The following is a 22,484-nucleotide window of genomic DNA, read 5'->3' as shown; positions in this document are numbered from 1 at the left end:
TCAGAGACTATTATGAACACCTATTCACACACAAACTAGGAAACCTAGAAGAAATGGATAAATTCCTGGAAATATACAGTTTCCCAAGATTGAGCCAGTAAGAAATGGAAATCATGAACAGACCAATAATGAGTTCTGAAATTGAGTCAGTAATAAAAAACTTCTTCACGACAAAAGAAACTATCAACATAGTAAATGAACAACGTACAGAATGGGACAAAATATTTGCAAACTGTGCATCCAACAAAGGTCTAATATCCAGAATCTGTGAGGAATTTAAGCAGTTCAACAAGCAAAGAACAACCCTATTTAAAAAATGGGCAAAGGACATGAACAGACGCTTCTCAAAAGAAGACATACTTGCAGCCAACAAATATATGAAGAAATGTTCCACATCACTAATCATTCAAGAAGTGCAAATCAAAACCACAATGAGATACCATCTCATGTTAGTCAGAATGTCTATTAATAAAAAGTTTAAAAAAAACGTTGGTGAGGTTGCAGAAGAAAGGGAAGGCTTGTACACTGTTGATGGGAACATAACATAGTTCAGCCACTGGGGAAAACTGTGGAGATTCCTTAAAGAGCTTAAAACAGAACTACCATTCAATTCAGCAGTCCCATTACTGGGCATATACCCAAAACAAATCATTCTACTGAAAAAACACATATAATCAATATTCATCATATTATTGCTATTCACAATAGCAAAGACATGGAATACAAAAAATAATTTTTGCTTTAAGCCTGACAGGTCTTTGGTTTTTCAACAATTAAATATTGTAAGAACTCAGTTCAGGCTTTCGGGTGTTTAAACTCAGCTCTTTAGACTCTTTGCCCTCACAGCTTTAGAATATGGTAAATGTTGTAAGGGGAACACCAGTCATGCGTTTGTTGCAGTTACACTTTCTCAAGGGAAATTCATTTCATTAGTACTCTTGCAAATAATTTTACTGTTTTTCTGACTCAGCCCCTTTATTGGGATTGGCCCTTCTGACTTTTGACTGAGAGTCTAGTGAGTCTTTAATTCCTTACCTTTAAAAGTTCTCTCCCTCAAGCATTAGTTATTAAGCCCCCTGCCTTAAGCAGGTACAGCATTTGGCAAATGTTTTAAGGAGGAGAGCTGATGTGTGTTTGTCCCAGGCCTCTCCATCTAGTGGGACTTGGTTTCTTATAGTGCCATGAGTATGAATGAGATTTCAGTCTATTACTCTGACTCAGCCCCCAGCCTCCCATACCACCCCAACACTCAGGAAATGTCTTGTGGGGGAAATCAGATGGGTATTCTGCTAGATTCCATCATGTCACACCATCGTGACAGCCTTCATGTTCATCAAAAGCTCAGTGATTTCTCTTTGTCAGTAGATTATGTCTACTTACACCAAGCCCTTGCGTAGAGTCACCAAATATCTCTCTCTCGCATATTAGTTGGTAATAGTTCCTCATTGCTTCTATAGCTCTAAGACTTTTTTTTAATATGATTTTTATAATTCATTCATTTTGTTTGTTTGTTGAAGTAGGAGTGATGGTATATGGCTACCTACTGCATCGTATCTACCCTGCTACATCCTACTTGGAAATAGAAGACCCATTTAGCTCACCCTTAACTTCTCTCTATAATATATCAATAGTATTCTATGTAAAGTTTTTTCATCTTTTATTATACTTTATTAGGTGTTTGATATTTTTGGTACTATTTTTAGGACATACTTTTTAGATTTTAATTTTATAACTTCTATGATAAAGAAAAATCTAATGGACTTTTAAAAATTTGATCTTGTATCTTGCAACTTTTCTAAGAAGGTACTTACATCCTAGTAAGTAGCATGTAGATTCTTTCGGATTTTTCTATGTACACAATTATATCAAATATGAAAAGTAACTATTATTTCTTCCTTTCTTATCCATACCTCTTCTTTTTTCCTGCCTTACTGCTAATACCATTTAACACCTTTACTAAAATATTGAATAGAAGTGGTAAGAGTTGGCATCCTTATTTTGTTCCTAATCTCACAGGCAATATTCTCAACATTCTACTGTAAAAACAATGATTGCTTTAGGGTTTTTTGTAGTTTCTCTTTGCTGTGAGTTTTTGTCATGCATAGTTACTGAGTTTTAGTAAATGCTGTCTCTGCCTGTATTGATATGGTCATGTGTGTTTCTCCTTTATTCTGTTGAGGTGGTTAATCACTTTTTTTTTTTTTTTTTTAAATGTTAACTCACCTTGCATTCCTGGGGTAAACTATCATGGTAGAGATTCAACTACACACAAATGCATGTGTGTGTAAAATGAGAGCAACCACACAACATACACACAGATGCATTACATTTTGTTGTCAAACATTTTGTTTAGGATTTTTGTATTTATGTTCATAAGGGAAATTGACCTTTTTTTTCTTTTCTCATAATTGTCCTTTTCAATTAGTGAATGGTAGGCATACGGTAGAGACTCAAAAGTTCTACTTTTGTGATATATTCTAGATATTACTCTAATACAATACAACATTATTCTCTTTTCTTGAAACTTTATTTTCAAGTGATTTTTTGAAAGTTTTATTTTATTTTATTTTTTTTCTTATAGAGACAAGGTCTTTCTCTGTTACCCAGGCTCTGGAGTACAGTGGTGCAGTCATGGCTCACTTCTGCCTCGAACTCTTGGTCTCAAGCAGTCCTCCTGCCTCAGCCTCCTCAGTTGCTGGGACTATAGGCGCATGCCACTGTGCCAATTTTTTTTATGTTTTGTAGAGACGGTCTTGCCGCATTGCCCAGGGTGGCCTCTAACTCCTTGAATCAAGTGATCCTCCTGCCTCAGCCTCCCAAAGAACTGGGATCACAGGTGTGAGTCACTGTGCCAGGCCTTATTTTCAAGTAATTTTAGAGTTACAGAAAAGATACACATGTATTAGAGTTCCTTATACCTCTCTCCTAGCTTCTCCTGTTGTTAACGTCTTTTTTTTTTCCATTTTATTTTTATTTTTATTTTTTTGGAGACAGAGTTTCGCTCTTGTTGCCTGAGTTGGAGTGCAATGGTGCAATCTCGGTTCATTGCAACCCCTGCCCCCTGGGTTCAAGCGATTCTCCTGCCTCAGCCTCCTGAGTAGCTGGGATTACAGGCATGCACCACCACGCCTGGCTAATTTTTGTATTATTAGTAGAGATGGGGTTTCACCATGTTGGCCAGGCTGGTCTTGAACTTTTGACCTCAGGTGATCCACCCACCTCGGCCTCCCAAAATACTGGGATTACAGGCGTGAGCTACCGTGCCTGACCTATTTTTTATTTTTAAACTTTTAGGTTCAGGGGGTACATGTTCCGATTTGTTCTATAGGTAAACTTCTGTCATGGGGGTTTGTTTTACAGATTATGTCATCACCCAGGTACTAAGCCTGGTACCCAGTAGTTTTTTTTTTTTTTCTGTTTGTCTCCCCATCCCTCCACCCTCAAGTAGGCCCCAGTGTCTGTTGTTCCCCTCTTTGTGTCCATGAGTTCTCATCATTTAGCTCCCACTTATAAATGTGAGGATGCAGTATTTGGTTTTCTGTTCCTGCATTAGTTTGCTAAGGATAATGACCTCCAGCTCCATCCATGTTCTGCAAAAGACATCATCTTGTTCTTTTATATGGCTGCATAGTGTTCTATGGTGTAAGTGTACCACATTTTCTTTATCCAGTCTGTCATTTATGGGGCATTTAGGTTGATTCATGTCTTTGTTATTGTGAATAGTACTATAATGAACATTTGTGTGCATGTGTCTTTATGGTGGAATGATATATATTTCTTTGGGTATGTACACAGCAATGGATTGCTGAGTCAAATGGTACATCTGGTTTTAGCTCTCTGAGGAATTGCCACACTGCTTTCTACAATGGTTGAACTAATTTACACTCCCACAAACAGTGTATAACCACTCCCTTTTCTCTGCAACCTTGACAGCATCTGTTATATTTTGACTTTTTTATAACAGCCATTCTGATTGATGTGAAATGGTATCTCATTGTGGTTTTGATTTGCATTTATGTAATCAGTGATATTCAGCTTTTTTCATACGTGTGGTGGCCGCATATATATCTTCTTTTAAAAAGTGTCTGTCATGTCCTTTGCCCACTAAGTTCCTTGTAAATGCTGGATACTAGACCTTTATCAGATGCATAGTTTGCAAATATTTTCTTCCATTCTATAGGTTGTCTGTTTACTCTGTTGATAATTTTTCTTTTGCTGTGCAGAAGCTCTTATGTTTAATTAGATCCCACTTGTCAGTTTTTGCTTTCGTTGCAATTGCTTTTGGTGTCTTCATCGTGAAATTGCCCGTTTCTGTGTCTGGAGTGGTATTGTCTAGGTGGTATATGTGGTATCCACATCATCACTGGTGATGTTAACTGATCACTTGGATAAGGCAGTGCTTGCTAGGTGTCTCCAAGATGGAAATAAGTTACTCTTTCTTCCTTCTTATACTCTGTTTATTGAAATCCAGTCACTTAGTTCAGAGCATACACAAAGGAGGAGGGAAAGATTAAGCTTAACCTTCTTTGGTGGGAGGTACTCACATCTGTTATCTGGACTTCTTCTTAAAGCAAAATTTGCTTCTTCTTTCCAATTATTTATGTGTTCAATTATTTACTTGCTCCACTCTGTTTTAATATTAATTCCCTATGATCTCAAGATATAACTACAACCTTGAAAACTCCTGGTTCTCCCAGAACTCCTTGACAGAATGCTCTGTTTCTTGTTTATCTTTGTACACTGTGTGTATTTAGCACAGTCCCCTAATTTATAGTGGACATCTAGTAATTTAAAAAAATGTATTTTCAATTCAGCTGAAAAATAGCATTTCCTCAACTAAATTATATAATTTAACATTCTAAATTAAAAGTAGGTTTTAAGATAAAAGTAAACATATGTTGATAACATTGTATCAAACAAAATAAAGGGTACTGCTGAAATTTTACCTTAATAACGTTTGACATTGATGTGTCCACAATATATTCCTATAGCTACTTAAATATTCCTTGAAACCACTTTTGGAAAGAGATTTCAGTCTCTAATAGGCCAAGGATATAACCTGCTGTATTCTTTCTCTTTTTTGGTCAGATTACCAGAGAAGATGAAGACTCCACTTTCTGCTTTCTCTGAAAAATTGTCATCTGATGCAGTTACTCAGATAACAACAGAAAGTCCAGAAAAGACCCTATTTTCATCTGAGATTTTTATTAATGCTGAAGATCGTGGACATGAAATTATAGATCCTGGTAACCAGAAGCTACGCAAAGCTCCTGTCAAGTTTGCCTCATCATCTTCAGTCCAACAGGTTACTTTTTCTCATGGCACAGATGGTAAGAGAATGTGATTGCATTTTAGATTGTTAGACCAACTCTTTTGTGTAGTTATCTTAGAAATTTGTGGTTGTGTCTTTCTAGTCAGAAAACCTAATTTTAATTTAAGAATTAGAGTCCATATGATTATATCTGTCTTTTATTTGCATAGCTGTCAACAGAATATGATTTATTATATTTTATCTTAATTTCTAGCAGAGTTAACATGTAGAACTCATGCCATTTGTGGTTAAAACTTATTTTTGTCTCATCATATTTGCAATAAAAATGCAAGTAGTTCATAACAACTTGAAAGTAATTGAGGTCTGCTTTTAAAAGGGCAGATAAATTATCTTGTATTATAGTAATGTTATTACTATATAGTGTGTATATAGAGAGAGTATGTATATACTAAATACTATAACAAATAGATGCATAAACATGTGATAGTGCAAACACAATAGCAGTTTATCTCTTACTTATAAAGCAATCACCGAGACCCAGGTTGTCTTCTTGCTCTGTTTTCTTTAAAATACATAACCCAAGATTATGTTGGATTTACCTTCATGGTCAACTGGAAGGAACAAAAAGCATGGAGGAGCTCATATAGGAGATGTTTACAGGTCAGGTCTGGAAGTAACCCAAATCACTTTCCACTGGCCAGGAATGTAGTTTAGCTGTGTTTTCCAAAATGAAGAAGAAATGGATTTTGGTGAATAGGTAGCAGTCTCTACCATAAGGTGAACATTTAGAGTGTTTTATATGCTATAGTTTCAGTGATATTTTGATTGTACTTTTACCATATAACATTTAGAATTAGAGCAAATTGTAAATTATTTTCTTTTTTGGGTAAGTAGCAGGAAAATTAACAATTAAGTTTCCATTCGTCCCCAAATGAAGATGGAGACTTTACTAATTTTTAAAATATTTACATTTTGGACAAATCTACTCAAAGTACATTTTAAGTTTCTCTACTTATACAAAAAACTTGTCCATCTACACATATAGATGGAATATACCTAAATGTAAAGAAAATTGTTTGGTTCAGCATTTAAATTGCATTGAATTTAAGTAAGTGCATTTATATACTAAGATGGTTATAATTCTTGAACATTTTTCTTGTGAAATTAAAGCATACCAAAAAAATATATATAGTTTAATAAATTATCACAAAGAACACCTTTATGTGTTGGTTACCTGTTGTTACAGTGATACAGTATAACAAACAACCTAAAAAATCTCTATGGTTTATAACAGCAGACATTTGTTTTTCTTACTCACAGGCTTATGGGTCAATTGGACTTTGGCTGGGCTGGCTGTAAGCTGCAGAAATGGTTTGGGTCTGTTCCAGATACTTCTTTCTGAGACTCAGGCTAATGGGTCAATAGCTATCCTAGAGTGTGGTGTTCTCATGGTGGTGGCAGAAACACAAGAGAGGAAACAGCTATAAAAGCAGCATGCGGTGGCTCACGCCTGTAATCCCAGCACTTTGGGAGGCTGAGGTGGGCGAATCACGAGGTCAGGAGATCGAGACCATCCTGACTAACACAATGAAACCCCGTCTCTACTAAAAATACAAAAAAAAAAATAGAAAAAAAATAGCTGGGCACTGTGGCGGGCTCCTGTAGTCCCAGCTACTTGGGAGGCTGAGGCAGGAGAATGGCATGAACCCAGGAGGCAGAGCTTGCAGTAAGCCGAGATCGTGCCACTGCACTCCAGCCTGGGCGACACAGTGAGACTCCGTTTCCAAAAAAAAAGACATATTTTAAACTTCTACTGTCATCAAATGGATCAATTTATAGAGGCCATGATTTATGGTTCATATAAACTTTTTATGAAAGAATCGATATTATTTGGTTTAGTAATAAGTGTTTTTTCAACACTGTGGGTCAAAAGTAAAATTTTATGAGGTTTTTGTTTTGTTTTGTTTTGTTTTTGAACAAAACATTTTAAGGTACAAGGAATCGTATGTTAACTACATGACTGCTTACCCATTAGTCTGAATTAACAAGTTGCTCTACCCCTCTCCAGTGCTTTTTTCCTTTCCCGGAAGCAGCCATTATTTGCTATGTATTCACTTCTTTCCCTAGACAGGCAGTCCAGTGTAACCTTAAGACTACTGCATCCAAACAAGTTTTTGAGAACTTCAAAAAGTTCTTTATTTGTCTCAGGTCCATCCCCATGTGATAGTAATTTCTGCTCTGGGTCCATTGTAATTTTGTCCAATCGTTGCTGTTAATTTTCTCCAACCTGTGAACTGCGTGGCATATTCAGCCATTGCTATCAAGCTTAATATATACCAATGGAGAAAGAAAATTAATAAATCAGTATTTTAACAATAACTATGGGAACGACCAAATAGAGTTGGAGGCTACAGCTTTTTTTTTTCTTTTTTCTTTTTGCCTGATAGAGTGGTACAAATATTCCTAAGTTGTCTCAGACTAAGGTTGAAGTCCATTTTTTTTTTTTTTTTTTGAGATGGAGTCTCGCTCTATCTCCAGGTTGGAGTGCAGTGGCGCAATCTTGGCTCACTGCAACCTGCACCTTCCGGGTTCAAGGATTCTCCTGCCTCAGCCTCCCAAGTAGCTGGGACTACAGGTGCATACCACCACGCCCAGCTAATTTTTGTATTTTTAGTAGAGATGGAGTTTCACCATGTTGGCCAGGATGATCTCGATCTCTTACCTCGTGATCCGCCCACCTCGGCCTCCCAGTGTGTTGGGATTACAGGCGTGAGCCACTGCGCCTGGCCAAGGTCATTTTTTATTAATTTCTTGACTGGACTTTCTTTAGAGGTCACTTTGCCATGCCCAGTGATAGAAATTAATACCTCTAGGTGTTAATCGTACTCCTTTTTAAAAGTAACCTTATTTCTTCTGGATAACTCAGGTCAATCATAGATTTAGTTAGCACTCTGTAAGCTGCTCTGTGTTTTGCTTTAGTGATATAAAAAATGTTAAGTAGCTAGGTGGCTCCTGTCCCTGGTAGAATTGTCCCTTTCTTATTTCTAAGATCTTCCATCTAACAACACTCATAGTCACAAAGTTGAAAGCAAAAACTTCTTAAAAAGCTTCTTTGTTCCCAAATGCATGCGTTCTATCTGGTACTCGGTATAGGCAAGTACCATCTATGGTTCAGAGCATATCCCAAATCCCATAAGAAAGCATTGTAGACTCAGGAAGTGGTGTTCCCCAGCTTATGCCATAACACTTTTCAGTAAATAGCTCACTCACTTTATTTATTTATTTATTTTTTAGGTTTAGCATAGTTATGGTCCATAAGGCATGGATAAGGACAGTAAATCCCTTTAGGCATCAACCTTTTGTCTCATTTCCTTCATTTGGAAGTGAGTTTCTTCCTTAGAAGCAGGCTACTAACAATGTGGAATTCATTGCCACGATGTCATCAGAATGATAGAGTTGCCAAAGATGGTGACACAGTTCTAAGTAATATAAAGATTATTGTTTCTGGCCAGGCGTGGTGGCTCACACCTATAATCCCAGCACTTTGGGAGGCCGAGGAGGGTGGATCACCTGAGGTCAGGAGTTTGAGACCAGCCTGGCCAACATGGTGAAATCTCATCTCTACTAAAAATACAAAAATTAGCCAGGCATGGTGGCACATGCCTGTAATCCCAGCTACTCAGGAGCCTGAGGCAGGATAATTGCTTGAACCTGGAAAGTGGAGGTTGCAGTAAGCAGAGATCGTGCCAGTGCACTCCAGCCTGGGCGACAGAGTGAGACTCCTTCCCCCCTCCCCACCAAAAAAAAAAATTATTGTTTCCAGAGAAGGAGAGCTCATACTACTCCAGGACAATCAGAATCAGTCTAGAGGATTTTGGGTTTTATTAACTAGAGATGAGCAACTAGGAGTCCATCTAGAAATGGTTACAAGATATAAGATATAAGAGAAAACCATGGTCTATAAGAATAAGGATAAACGGAAGGAGCTGGAGGCGTTTGGCCATGAGAAATGGTAGCTACATTGAAAATTCATAATCATACGAGAAATACCCTGTGAAATGCTCAGAAATAACCTAAACAAAAATTTTAAATGACCTAATGCAGGAAACACTAATCCTTTTTGTAAAGATAGAAAATAATAATTGACTAAATTAAAAGAAAGGTATGATTCTAGAATGGAAGGCTGAATATTGTAAAGATATCATTTATTCCCACATAAATTTATACTCTAATTCTGCACAAAGTTCTAATGGAACTGTTCTTTTGAACTGTGTAATTTATCTTTACAAATTTATTTTTATTTTTAATTTTTCTGGGTATATGGTAGATATAGATATTTGTGAGATACATGAGCTATTTTGATATAGGCATACAGTATATAATAATCCCATCAAGGTAAATGGGATATCCATCACCTCAAGCATTTATCCATTCTTTGTGTTAACAATCCGGTTACATTATTTTGGTTATTTTATTTTATTTTTTATGTATTTTTTTTTTTTTTTGAGATGGAGTCTTGCTCTGTCACCCAGGCTGGAGTACAGTGGCATGATCTCAGCTCACTGCAACCTCTGCCTCCTTGGTTCAAGCAATTCTCCTGCCTCAGCCTCCTGAGTAGCTGGGATTACAGGCACCCGCCACCACGCCTGGCTAATTTTTGTATTTTTAGTAGAGATGGGATTTCATCATGTTGGCCAGGCTGGTCTCGAACTCCTGATCTCAAGTGATCTGCCCGCCTTGGCCTCCCAAAGTGCTGGATTACAAATGTGAGCCACCATGCCTAGCTGTCTTTTGGTTATTTTAAAATGTACAATGAATTATTGACTGTAGACCCTGTTGTGCTATCAAATACTATGTCTTACTAATTGTATCTAACTATATTTTTATACCAATTAACAATCCTCACTTCCCCCACACTGCTCACTACCCTTCCCAGCCTCTGGTAGCCATCTTTCTCTCTCATGTGTGTCCATGAATTCAGTTGTTTTAATTTTTAGATCCCACAAATAAGTGAGAACATGTGAAGTTTCTGTTTCTATGCCTGGCTTATTTCACTTTATATAATGACCTCCAATTTCATCCATGTTGCTGCAAATGACAGGATCTCATTATTTTTTATGGCTGAATAGTATTCCACTGTGTATATGTACTGCCTTTGTGTATATGTACTACATTGTGTATATGTAATAGATTAATTTATCCATTAATCTATTGATGGACACTTAGGTTGCTTCTAAATTTTGGCTATTGTGAACAGTGCTGCAATAAACATGGGGTGCAGATTTATCTCTTTGACATACTGATTTACTTTATTTTGGTTATATACCTAGCAGTGGGATTGCTGGATCATATGTTAGCTCTAATTGTAGTTTTTTCAGGAATCTACAAACTAATTGTTCTCTATAGTGGTTGTACTAATTTACATTCCCAGCAACAGTGTACAAGAGTTCCCTTTTCTCCACATTCTTGCCAATATTTGTTGTTGTGTATCTTTTGAATAAAACCATTTTAACTGGGGTGAGATGGTATCTCATTGTGGTTTTGCTTTGCATTTCTCTGATGATCACTGATGTTGAGCACCTTTTCATATTCCTGTTTGCCATTTATATGTCGTCTTTTGAGAAATGTTTGTTCAGATCTTTTGTCCGTTTTTAAATTGGATTATTAGATGTTTTTTCCTGTAGAGTTGTTTCAGTTCTTTATACATTATGGCTACTAATCCCTTATCAGATGGATAGTTTGCAAATGTTTCCTCCTATTCCATGGTTTGTCTCTTCACTGTTGTTTCCTTTGCTGTGTGAAAGCTTTTTAACTTGATGTGATCCCATTTGTCCATTTTTGCTTTGGTTGCCTGTGTATGTGGGATATTACTCAAGAAATCTTTGCTAATCTTTAATGTCCTAGAGAGTTTTCCCAGTGTTTTCTTCTAGTAGTTTCATAGCTTGAGGTCTTAGATTTAAGTCTTTAATCCATTTTGATTTGATTTCTGTATATGATGAAAGATAGACGTTTAGCTTTATTCTTCTGCATGTAGATAACCAGTTTTCCCAGCACCATTTGTTGAAGAGACTGTCTTTTTCCCAGTGTATGTTCTTCGTACCTTTGTCAAAAATGAGTTCACTGTAGGTGTGTGGATTTGTTTCTGGGTTCTCTGGTTCTGTTTCATTGGTTTATGTGCCTGTTTTTAAGCCAATACCATGATGTTTTGGTTATTATAGTATTGTAGTATAATTTGAAGTTAGGGATTGTGATTCCTCCAGTTTTGTTCTTTATGCTTAGGATAGCTTTGTCTATTCTGGGCCTTTTGTGGTTCCATATAAATTTTAGGATTTTTTCTATTTCTGTGAAGAATGTCATTAGTATTTTGATAGGGATTGCCTTGAATACAGATTCAGTGGAATACCCTATTGCTTTAGGTAGTATGGACATTTTAACAATATTGATTCTTCTAATTCATGAACATGGAATATTTTTCCATTTTTTTGTTGTCCTCTTCAATTATTTTCACCAGTGTTTTATAGTTTCCTTTATAGAGATCTTTCACTTCTTTGGTTAATTGCTAGGTATTTGATTTTATCTGTGGCTATTGTAAATGGGATTACTTTTTAAATTTCCTTTTCACATTGTTCACTGTTGACATACAGAAACGTGAACTGATTTTTGTATGTTGATTTTTGTATTCTGCAACTTTACTGAATTTATTGATTGTGGAGGCTCTAGGTTTTTACAAATATAAGATTGTATCATCTGCAAACAAGGATAATTTGACTTCTTCCTTTCCAATTTGGATCTCCTTTCTATCTTTCTCTTGTCTGATTGCTCGAGCTAGGACTTCCAGTGCTATGTTGAATAACGGTTTTGAAAGTAGGCATCCTTGTCATGTTCCACATCTTAGAAGAAAGGCTTTCAGTTTCTTCCCCATTCAGTATGATACTAGCTGTGGGTCTGTCATATATGGCTTTTATTATGTTGAGGTATGTGTTCTCTATACCCAGTTTTTTGAGGGTTTCTATCATGAAGAGATATTGAATTTTAAGAAATGTTTTTTCAGCATCAATTGAAATGATCATGTGGTTTTTGTCCTCCATTTTGTTGATATGAGGCATCACATTGATTGATTAGCATATGTTAAACCATCCTTGCATCCCTGGGATGAATCCTTCTTGGTCATGATGAATGATCTTTTTCATGTGTTGTTGAATTTGCTTTGCTAGTATTTTGTTGAGGATTTTTGCATCAATATTCATGAGGGAGATTGGCCTGTAGTTTTCTTTTCTTTTTTCTTTTTTCTTTTGTATGTGTCTTTGGTTTACTGGTCTTGTAGAAGGAGTTTGGATGTATTCTCTCCTCTTCCATTTCTTGGAATAGTTTGAGTAGGATTGGTATTAGTTCTTCTTTAACTATTTGGTACAATTCAGCAGTTAAGCCATTGAGTCCTCAGCTTTTCTTTGCTGGGAGACTTTTTATTACAACTTTGACCTTGTTGCTTGTTATTGGTCTCTTTCGATTTTGGATTTCTTCCTGGTTGATAGGTTGTATGTTTCTAGGAATTTGTCCATTTTTTTCTAGCTTTTTCAATTTATTGGTGTAAAGTTGGTCATAGTAGTGTCTCATCATCCTTTAAATTTCTGTGGTATAGGTTGTAATGTCTCCTTTCTTAATCTCTGATTTTATTTACATGAGTCTTCTCTCTATTTTTCTTAGTCTGGCTAAAGGTTTGTCGATTTTGTTTAGCTTTTCAACAAACAAACTTTTTGTTTCATTGATCTTTTGTGATGTTTTTCTCATTTCAATTTGATGTATTTCTGCTCTGATCTTTATTTCTTTTTTTCTGCTAATTATGGATTTCATTCGCTCTTTTCTAGTTCATTAGCATACATTGTTAGGTTGTTCATTTGAAGTTTTTCTATTTTTTTTAATGTAGGTGCTTATACCTGTAAACTTTCCTCTTAGTACTGCTTTTGCTGTATCCCATAGGTTTTGGTATGTTGTGTTTCCATTATCATTTGTCTCAAGAAATTTATAAATTTCTTTCTTGATTTCTTCATTGACCCACTGGTCATTCAGAAACATTATTTCATTTCCATGCATTTGTATAGTTTCCAAAGTTCCTTTCGTTATTGATTTCTAGTTTTATTTCATTGTGATCAGAGAAATGACTTGATATAATTACAATTATTTTTGAATTTTTGAACACTTGTTTTGTGGCCTAAAATATGACCTATCCTTGAGGATGATCCATGTGCTGAGAACAATGTGTATTCTGCAGCCATTGGATGAAATGTTCTGTAAGTATCTATTAGGTTCATTCAATGTATCTTTGTTGATTTTTCTGTCTGGATGGTCTGTCCAGTACTGAAAGCAGGGTGTTGAAGTTTGCAGCTATTATTGTATTAGGTTCTATCTCTCTCTTTAGCTGTAAGAATACTTGCTTTATATATCTGGGTACTCTAGCGTTGGGTCCATATATATTTACAGTTGTTATATCCTCTTGCTGAATTGACCTCTTTATCATTATATAATGACCTTCTTTGTCTGTTTTTATAATTTTTGTCTTAAAGTCTATTTTGTCTGATATGAGTATAGCTATTCTTCCTCTCTTTTGATTTCTATTTGCGTGGGATATCTTTTTCCATCTCTTTATTTTTAGTCTATTCATGGTCTTTATAGGTTAATTGTGTTTCTTGTAGGAAATATATGGTTGGGTCTTGTTTTTTTATGCATTCATTCAACCACTGTATGTCTTTGAATAGGAGGATTTAGTCTACTGCTTTTTATTTTTTATTTTAGATTTGCCCTTTTGAGGCTATTTTCTAGATCCTGTAGGCATGCTTTATTCTTTTTTATTCCTTTTTTCTTTTGTCTCCTCTGACTGTATTTTCAAATAGCCTGTCTTCAAGCTCACTGTGTTTAATCAATTTTGCTGTTAAGAGAGTCTGATGCATTCTTTAGTGTGTCAGGTGTATTTTTCTACTCCAGTATTTCTGCTTGATTCTTTTTAATTATTTCAGTCTTTTTGTTAAATGTATCTTACAGGATTCTGAGTTCTTTCTCTGTGTCATCTTGAATTTCTTTGAGTTTCCTCAAAGCAGTTTTTTTTTTGTTTTTTTTTTTTTGAGATGGACTCTTGCTCTGTCACTGAGGATGGAGTACAGTGGTGCAGTCTCAGCTTGCTGCAGCCTCTGCCCCCTGGGTTCAAGCAATTCTCCTGCCTCACCCTCCCAAGTAGCTGGGACTACAGGGGTGCGCCACCACACCCAGCTAATTTTTGTATTTTTAGTAGAGACAGGGTTTCACCATGTTGGCCAAGCTGGTCTCGAACTCCCGACCTCAGGTGATCTGCCCACCTCGGCCTCCCAAAGTGTTGGAATTACAGACATGAGCCTCTGCACCCAGCCAAAACAGATATTTTTGAATTCTTTGTCTGAAAGGTTCCACATCTCTGTTTCTCCAGGATTCGTTTTTAGTGTCATATTTAGTTCATTTTGTGAGGTCATGTTTTCATAGATGGTCTAGAAGCTTGTGGATATTTGTTGGTGTCTGAGCATTGAAGAATTAGGTATTTATTGTAGTCTTCACAGTCTGACTTTGTTTATACCCATCCTTCTTGGGAATGCTTTCAAGGAACTCAAAGGGAGTTGGGTGTTATGGTCTGAGTTTTTGGCCAGTGTAGCCATATCTCCATTAGGGGGCACCTCAAGCCTAGTAACACTGTGGCTCTTGCAGACTTGTAGAGGTACCACCTTGGAGGTTGTATTAGTCCATTTTCAAACTGCTGTAAGTATGCTACCTGAGACTGGTTAATTTATAAAGAAAGGGAGTTCAATTGACTCAGTTCTGCATGGCTGGGGAGGCCTCAGGAAACTTACAATCATGGCAGAAGGTGAAGGGAAAGCAAGGCATGTCTTACATGGTGGCAGGAGAGAGCGAGAGCTCAGGAATAATTCCCACATTAAAACCATCAAGATCTCATGAGAACTCCCTCACTATCACAAGAACAGCATGAGAGAAACTGCCCCCATGATCCAATCACCTCCCACCAGGTCCTTCCCTCAACATGTGGGGATTACAATTTGAGATGAGATTTGGCTAGGGACACAGAGCCAAACCATATTATTCCACCCCTGGCCGCTCCCAAATTTCGTGTCCTTTTCACATTTAAAAACCAATCATGCCTTCCCAGTAGTCCCCCAGAATCAACTCATTCTAGCATTAACCCAAAAGTCCAAGTCCAAAGTCTCATCTGAGACAAGGCAGGTAGGTCCCTTCCACCTGTGAGCCTGTAAAATAAAAAACAAGTTAGTTAGTTCCAAGATACAGTGGGGGTACAGGCATTGGATAAATGTTCCCATTCCAAATGGGAGAAGTTGGCTAAAACAAAGGGATTACAGGCCCCATGCAAGTTGGAAACCTGGCTGGGCAGTCATTAAATCTTAAAGCTCCAAAATTTCCTTTGACTCCATGTCATACATCCAGGGCATGCTGATGCAAGGGGTTGGCTCCCATGGCCTTGGGCAGCTCCACCCCTGAGGTTTTGCAGGGCACAGCTCCCACAGCTACTGTCATGAGCTGGTGTTTAGTGCCTGTGGCTTTTCCAGGTGCACAGTGCAAGCTGTTGGTGGATCTACCATTCTGAGGTCTAGAGGATGGTGGCCCTCTTCTCACAGCTCCACTAGGCAGTGCCCAAGTAGGGACTATTAGTGGGGGCTCCAACTCACATTACCAGTCTGCATTGCCCTAGTAGAGGTTCTCCATGAGTGCTCTGCCCCTAGAGCAGACTTCTTCCTGGACATCTAGGCATTCATATATCCTCTGAAATCTAGGTGGAGGCTCCCAAAGCTCAACTCTTGTCTTCTGTGCACCTGTAGGCCCAACACCACGTGAAACTGCCAAAGCTTGGGGCTTGCACCCTCTGAAGCAATGTCCTGAGCTGTCCTTTTAGCCACAGATGGAGCTGGAGCAGCTGGGACACAGGGCACCAAGTCCCAAGGCTGCACAGAGCAGCTGGGCCCTAGGCGGGGCCCACAAAACCATTTTTCCCTCCTAGGCCTCCAGGCCTGTGATGGAAGGGACTCCCGTTAAGATCTCCGACATGCCCTGGAGACATTTTCCCCATTGTCTTGGCTATTAACATTTGGCTCCTCGTTACTTATGCAAATTTCTGCAGCCAGCTTGAATTCCTTGAATGGGTTTTTCTTTTCTACTGCATAGTCAGGCTGCAAATTTTTCAAACTTTTATGCCCTGCTTCCCTTTTAAACATAAGTTCCAATTTCAAACCCTCTCTTTGTGAATGTACATAACTGAATGCTTTCAAAATAAGCCAGGTCACCTCTTGAATGCTTTGCTGTTTAGAAATTTCTCCTGCCAGATACCCTAAATCATCTCTTTCAAGTTCAGATCTCCAGGGCAGGGGCAAAATGCTGCCAGTCTCTTTGCTAATGCATAGCAAAAGTGACCTTTATGCCAGTTCCCAACAAGTTTCTCATCTCCATCTGAGACCACCTCAACCTGGACTTCATTGTCCATATCACTGTCAGCATTTTTGGTCAAAACCCTTCAGTAAGCCTCTAGAATGTTCCAGACTTTCCCACATCTTCCTGTCTTCCTCTAAGCCCTCCAGCCTGTTCCAATCTCTGCCTGTTACCCAGTTCCCAAGTTGCTTCCACATGTTCAGGTTATCTTTATAGCAGTGCCCCACTTCTGGCACCAATTCTTTGTAGTCATTTTCACACTGCTTTAAAGATACTACCTGAGACTGGGTAATTTATAAGTAAAAGAGGTTTAATTGACTAACAATTCCACATGGTTGGGGAGGCCTCAGGAAACTTATAATCATGGCGGAAGGTGAAGGGGAAGCAAGACACATCTTACATGGCAGCAGGAGAAAGAGAGCTCAGGGGAAACTGCCACTTCTAAACCATCAAGATCTCATGAGAACTCCCTCACTATCATGAGAACAAGGTGGGGGAACGACACCCATAATCTAATCACCTCCCACCAGGTCTCTGCCTCAACATATGGGGATTACAATTTGAGATGAGATTTGGTTGGGTACTCAGAGCCAAACCATATCAGAAGTTTTTGATAAGATCCAGAAGAATTCTCTGGATTACCAGATAGGGACTCTTGTTCTTTTCCTTTACTTTCTCCCAAAGAAATGGAGTCTGTCTCTGTGCTGAGCTGCTTGGAGCTGGTGTGACACAGCACCCATGTGGCCACCACCAGTGGGACTGTTCTAGGTTAGACCTGAAGCCAGCACACACTGGGTCTCACCTGAGGTCTACAGGAACCACTTGTTGGATACTGCCTATGTTTGTTCAAGGCCCTGGGGCTCTACAATCAGCAGGTGGCAAAGCCAGGCAGTCTTGTGTGCTTTCCTTCAGGGTGACGATTTCCCCCTGGCCCTAGGCAGGTCCAGAATTGCTGTCTAGGAGCCATGACCTGAAGTCAGAAACCTTAGTGCTTTATTCTGCTGTGGCTGAACTGGCATCCATGCCACAAGACAAAAAGTTCTTCTTATTCTTTCCTCTTTTCCACAAACAGAGGAGTCACTCCCCATGGCCACCACTGCCCCAGGCTTGTGGTGACTACTGGCTGCCCACGACTGATATTCATTCAAGGCCCAAGGGCTCTTTCGTCAGCTTGGGTGAATGCTTCTAGGCCTGGGACTCTCACTTCAGGGCAGTGGCCTCCCTTCTGGCCCAGGGCAGGTCCAGAAATGCCATCCACAAGCCAACACCTGGAATCAGGAACTCCTGGAGCTTACTTTGTACTCTACCCCTCTGTGGCTGAGCTGGCACCTAAGCTGCAAAACAAAGTCCTATTTAACCTTCCCTCTCCTTTTCTCAAGCAAAAGGAGTCTCTCCTCATAGCCACCATAGCTGGGAAATGTGCTGGGTCACACCTGAAGCCAGCACATCTCTGAGTTTCACCCAGGTGAGTACTGCCTGGCTACCACTGCTCACTATTCAGGACCCAAGTACTCTTTAGTCAGCAGGTGATGAATCCTGCCAGGACTGGCTCCTTCCCTGCAAGGCAGCAAGTTCCTTTCTGGCCCAGGGTGTGTCTAGAAATGTTGCCCAGGAACTAGGTCATGGAATGGAGACCTCAGGACTCTGCCTGGCATCTCTGTCATACTGTGGCTGAGCTGGTATGCAGGTTGCAAGACAAAGGTCTGTTTAATCTTCTGTCTTCCGAAGTGAAAGGAAGGACCCTCTCCTGGAGCTGCAAGCTGTGCTGTCTAGGTTTGGGTATGGAGTGGCACAAGTGCTTCCCTTGGCCATTTTGGCTGGTGTCTTACTAGGTTGCATACCCCCAAGTCAACTGGCTCTGATTCCAGCACATCACCAAGACTTTCCTGGGAATTGTGTTTCTTATTGCTTTAGGCTATAGTATAAGCTATTTTATCACAGAAACCCTAAATTACAGGTAAGTAGTCTAGAGCAGATAGCTGAGTTGCATATCTGGTGGCTCTGGCATCCTTCCATCTCTGGAAGTGTGACTTCCATTTCTGGGTCTAGAGTAATTGCTACAGCTATCATGATCTGCAGTATCTGGAAAGTGGAGGGCTTTAATGGGATACCTTTACTGGAATGCCTGGAAGTTTCACACATTCTTGCACTCTTCCCATGGGCTGAACAAAGTTACCCGTACGTTCACACATGGCTGTAAGGGAGATTGGAAGTGTATATAGATGTATAGATGTAAGGAGGTAGGGAAGTTGGACACGAGGGCATATTTGACAGTTTCTACCAATCATGAAAGAAAAACTGGTATATAGAAAAAAAAAGTCCATAATAGTAAGATGAGGCCATATTTTTAAAATGAGATTCCATTTACCCCTATTAGCAATTAATCATTTCTTAATGACTATACATGTGCTGTTGGAGGAAGAGTAAATTGTCACAGACATATTAATAAGCAATTTAGCAGTCAGTACTTTTTAAAAAACTTCATGAATGGTGTAATTTTTCACTTTGTAAAAAGAATTTACCTCGGATGGGTGATGGGGGAGAATAAGTATAAACGGGAAAATCTTTATTCACAGAATTCTTTATAATTGAACATTTTAACACAACCTGCAATTTCAACATTAGGCTATGAGTTGACTATATTTAATCTGTGGTATAACCATAAAAACGTGAAGACTAGGAAGTAAAATGAATATTTTTATTATAAATAGAAAGTAGAAAAACTGAATTTCAAATTATGCATACTGTATGCAGACAATTTTGTAAACAAATAAAAAACAGGAAAAGATGGGTAAGTTACACATTAAAATGTTAACAATAATTATCCTTGAGTGGTAGGACCTTGTAATTTTTACTTTTATATATTTTCTTAATATTGAAAATTCATACTCTTGCAGTGGAAACTATGTTTTGAAGCCCTGTCACATAGATGAGAATTAGACTTATTGTTTATGACTCTGGAAGCAGAATAAGACCAGTATAAGGGCTTAATTATGGCCGGGTTAGGGTTCAGTGTAAGATAAGATGTTTTTTAGTTAGAGTCATCTATATATGGAATGGATTGCTAAAAAGTCGTCTCAATGAGACCTATCCCTACCATCCTACTTAAACTGTTTCCCCTGCATTTAAACCCCAATTTCTCCTGTATTCTTAATTACCTTCAGCATTTCTATATTTTCCCTGTATCACTTATAATTTATTAAAATGCTAGATAATTTACTCATTTAGTGTGTTAATTATTTACTGTATGTTTTCCTCCTCTAGAATTCTCATTCTTCTTAAAGGCAGAGAGAAATTTCTCTTTGTTCACTCATAAATTCCAAAAGTCATGAACACTGCCTGAAACATAGAAGGCATTCCATATTTGTTCAATGAATTAACAAATGTTTTTCATATTAATTGTTCTGATTTTTATCTCCTTAGGCCAGCCTTTATTATTGCCATATAAGCCTTCTGGTAGTACGAAGATGTATTATGTTCCACAATTAAGACAAATTCCTCCATCTCCAGATTCCAAATCAGATACCACCGTTGAAAGCTCCCATTCAGGTATTATGCAGAAATTATTCAAAGTTTTATTATTTGATATTTTATTTGTGTATTGGCTAGTTGATTCTGGAGTGACAAAAGTCCAGTGCTCTTTAATTTTTCAGTGAAATATGGAACTTTTCATACCTTGATCTCTGGTTCAGATAGGTGAGTTATTTGATCAGATATATACACATAAGCACTTATAAATATTTGATGAAGGAAATTGTATGGATCATTATTTGGGTTAGTGGGCTCCATCTAGGGCAAAGTTTCTAAGCTTTCTTGGTTCACAGTACCCTTAGTGTTTCATTGATTTATTTTCTCTGCTTTATATATAATTAGCAATTATTTTTTTCAAATAGCAACTAAGGAATTAGGACATAAATACTAATTGTTTTCCTCTAACAACTAATTTAACAAATTTGTTATTTATTTTTGGTTTTGGTTTTTGAAAAAAGAATTTGTTCATAAATAACAATGATTACTTACTAATGACATATGTGTAGCTGTTGGACACTGTGCAACTTCCCAAACCATGGGATGAGATTGAAACCTCTTATTTTCTGCTTTTTATTACAGCAGCTGCCAAAAATCCAGCTTTTGCCAAGGCACAACAGCATTGAAAAGAACATAGCACTATCTGATGTTGACACTTTGACCTTGAGCTAGTAGTTTATCACTGTCCTTTCCCTAGAATTTTAAACTATCCTGCAGCATCCCTGTGAATCCACTACAGAGGAGTTGCAGAGTTAGGAAATGAATAATACCCCATGGAGGCACTAGATAAATATTTCCTATGAAGATTTTAAGTTAAGGGTGCAGAGTTGGTGTGGTGTAGGGTTTTGATTGGTGGGAGAGTATTTTGAGTTGTCGACAGGATATGACTTGGTTCACTTTAGACAAATTGTTTTTTCCATGATTGCCTATAAATATCATTATATATATATAGAAATTACAAAGAAAGGAGAAGTTGCTCCTGGTCTTAGGCAGACATTTTTGTTACTTTTATATGAAAGAGAACCAAACTAGCTTCTGATAGTAACTGCATTAAAGCCTCTGATACAACCTTGCCTAATTTCCCACAATGATGGCATTGAAAAAAAAGAACCACAAAAATACTCACCAAAAGTTAAGATTGTTAAGTTTATAGCCGTAAATGAAGAAATGTTTACTCCTTGCAAGGCTATGGTTTTAAAAACACTGGTAATGGCTACCAGAAAGAAAACAAGCTTACTTAATTGATTGTAGGTAGGAAAATCGTCTATGCCACTTACTCATAGTTCAGAAGACAGAATGTCTGTAAACAGTAGAAACCTGGTCAGATGTGCCAGTACTTTCTGAGGCCTCCAGTGTCCTGCTATTGATATACATCACTAACACTTCCATCTGGTTGGAGAGATTAACTTAGAGAAAGATTGAACAGTGTAGGTGATGGGAGAAGAAAATGACTCAGGACTGGCACACTGTATCCTGAGAAATATAGTTTCTGTAATAAAGTACTGTATGCATCAGTACGACAAAAAGAGGTCTAGTTGCCATACACACTTGAGATTGTTTTTTCATGTTCTTCATCTATTCTGAGAGTGAGGAAGTTGGGAATAGAAAACAATCCTTTCTTAGACCAGTAGACCTACACTGGATGAAAGCCTAGGAATGGTTCTAATTCCTAGCCATTATCTATGAATATGTTGTACATCTATAGCTATGAGAGGAGCCAATTAGAGTCTGGGGCCAAGAGCAAGACATACATCATTGTTAACAAATATTTGGGCCAAATAACTGTTCTTCAGTTGAGAATAAGTAAATAATAGAACTCATGCAAACGACAGCAAAAAACTGGGGCAAAGGAAACAGCCATCCAAAGAAAGGGATAAATGTCTGCAAATAAACCAGTCTTAATAGCAACCCAGTCTTAATGGCAACCCATTTATTCAAGAAAAATGGCCAAATCCCACTAAGCACAGTAAGCGTTAGCATTTTAACTTGCCCTAGTCCCATTCCCAGTACCTCAGCTCAGTGATAGCCTTAAGAAATATAGCTTTCTTTTCCAAGACCAGAGGATGCAAAATGGAGCTGGGCCTCTTTTAAAAGTTCCTTCCCAAAGAATTGTTAATATTTGACCTATCTAGTGGTTCCATGAAGATTCCACACAAAAGGCTTATCTTTACTTGACCTGACTGGGAGCCGTCCAGTGCTAAAGGCCTCTGGT

The 22,484-nt window shown here is 38.0% G+C and overlaps 1 protein-coding gene across 4 annotated transcripts in view; it reads left to right on the top strand.

The window, feature by feature from the left end:
• ALMS1 (ALMS1 centrosome and basal body associated protein) overlaps window positions 1-22,484 on the top strand; it is a 224,466-nt gene that overhangs the window by 120,340 nt on the left and 81,642 nt on the right. For all 4 annotated transcript variants that reach the window (XM_054473537.2, XM_054473532.2, XM_054473546.2 and 1 more), the window contains 2 exons: window positions 5,089-5,330; window positions 20,168-20,293. In XM_054473537.2, coding sequence (XP_054329512.1) covers window positions 5,089-5,330; window positions 20,168-20,293 — 368 coding nt within the window. The remainder of the gene's footprint in view (window positions 1-5,088; window positions 5,331-20,167; window positions 20,294-22,484) is intronic.

Source organism: Pongo pygmaeus, chromosome 12, assembly GCF_028885625.2.
Source record: "Pongo pygmaeus isolate AG05252 chromosome 12, NHGRI_mPonPyg2-v2.0_pri, whole genome shotgun sequence".
Taxonomy (NCBI): Eukaryota; Metazoa; Chordata; class Mammalia; order Primates; family Hominidae; genus Pongo; species Pongo pygmaeus.
This window is presented reverse-complemented; position numbering and strand designations above follow the sequence as displayed.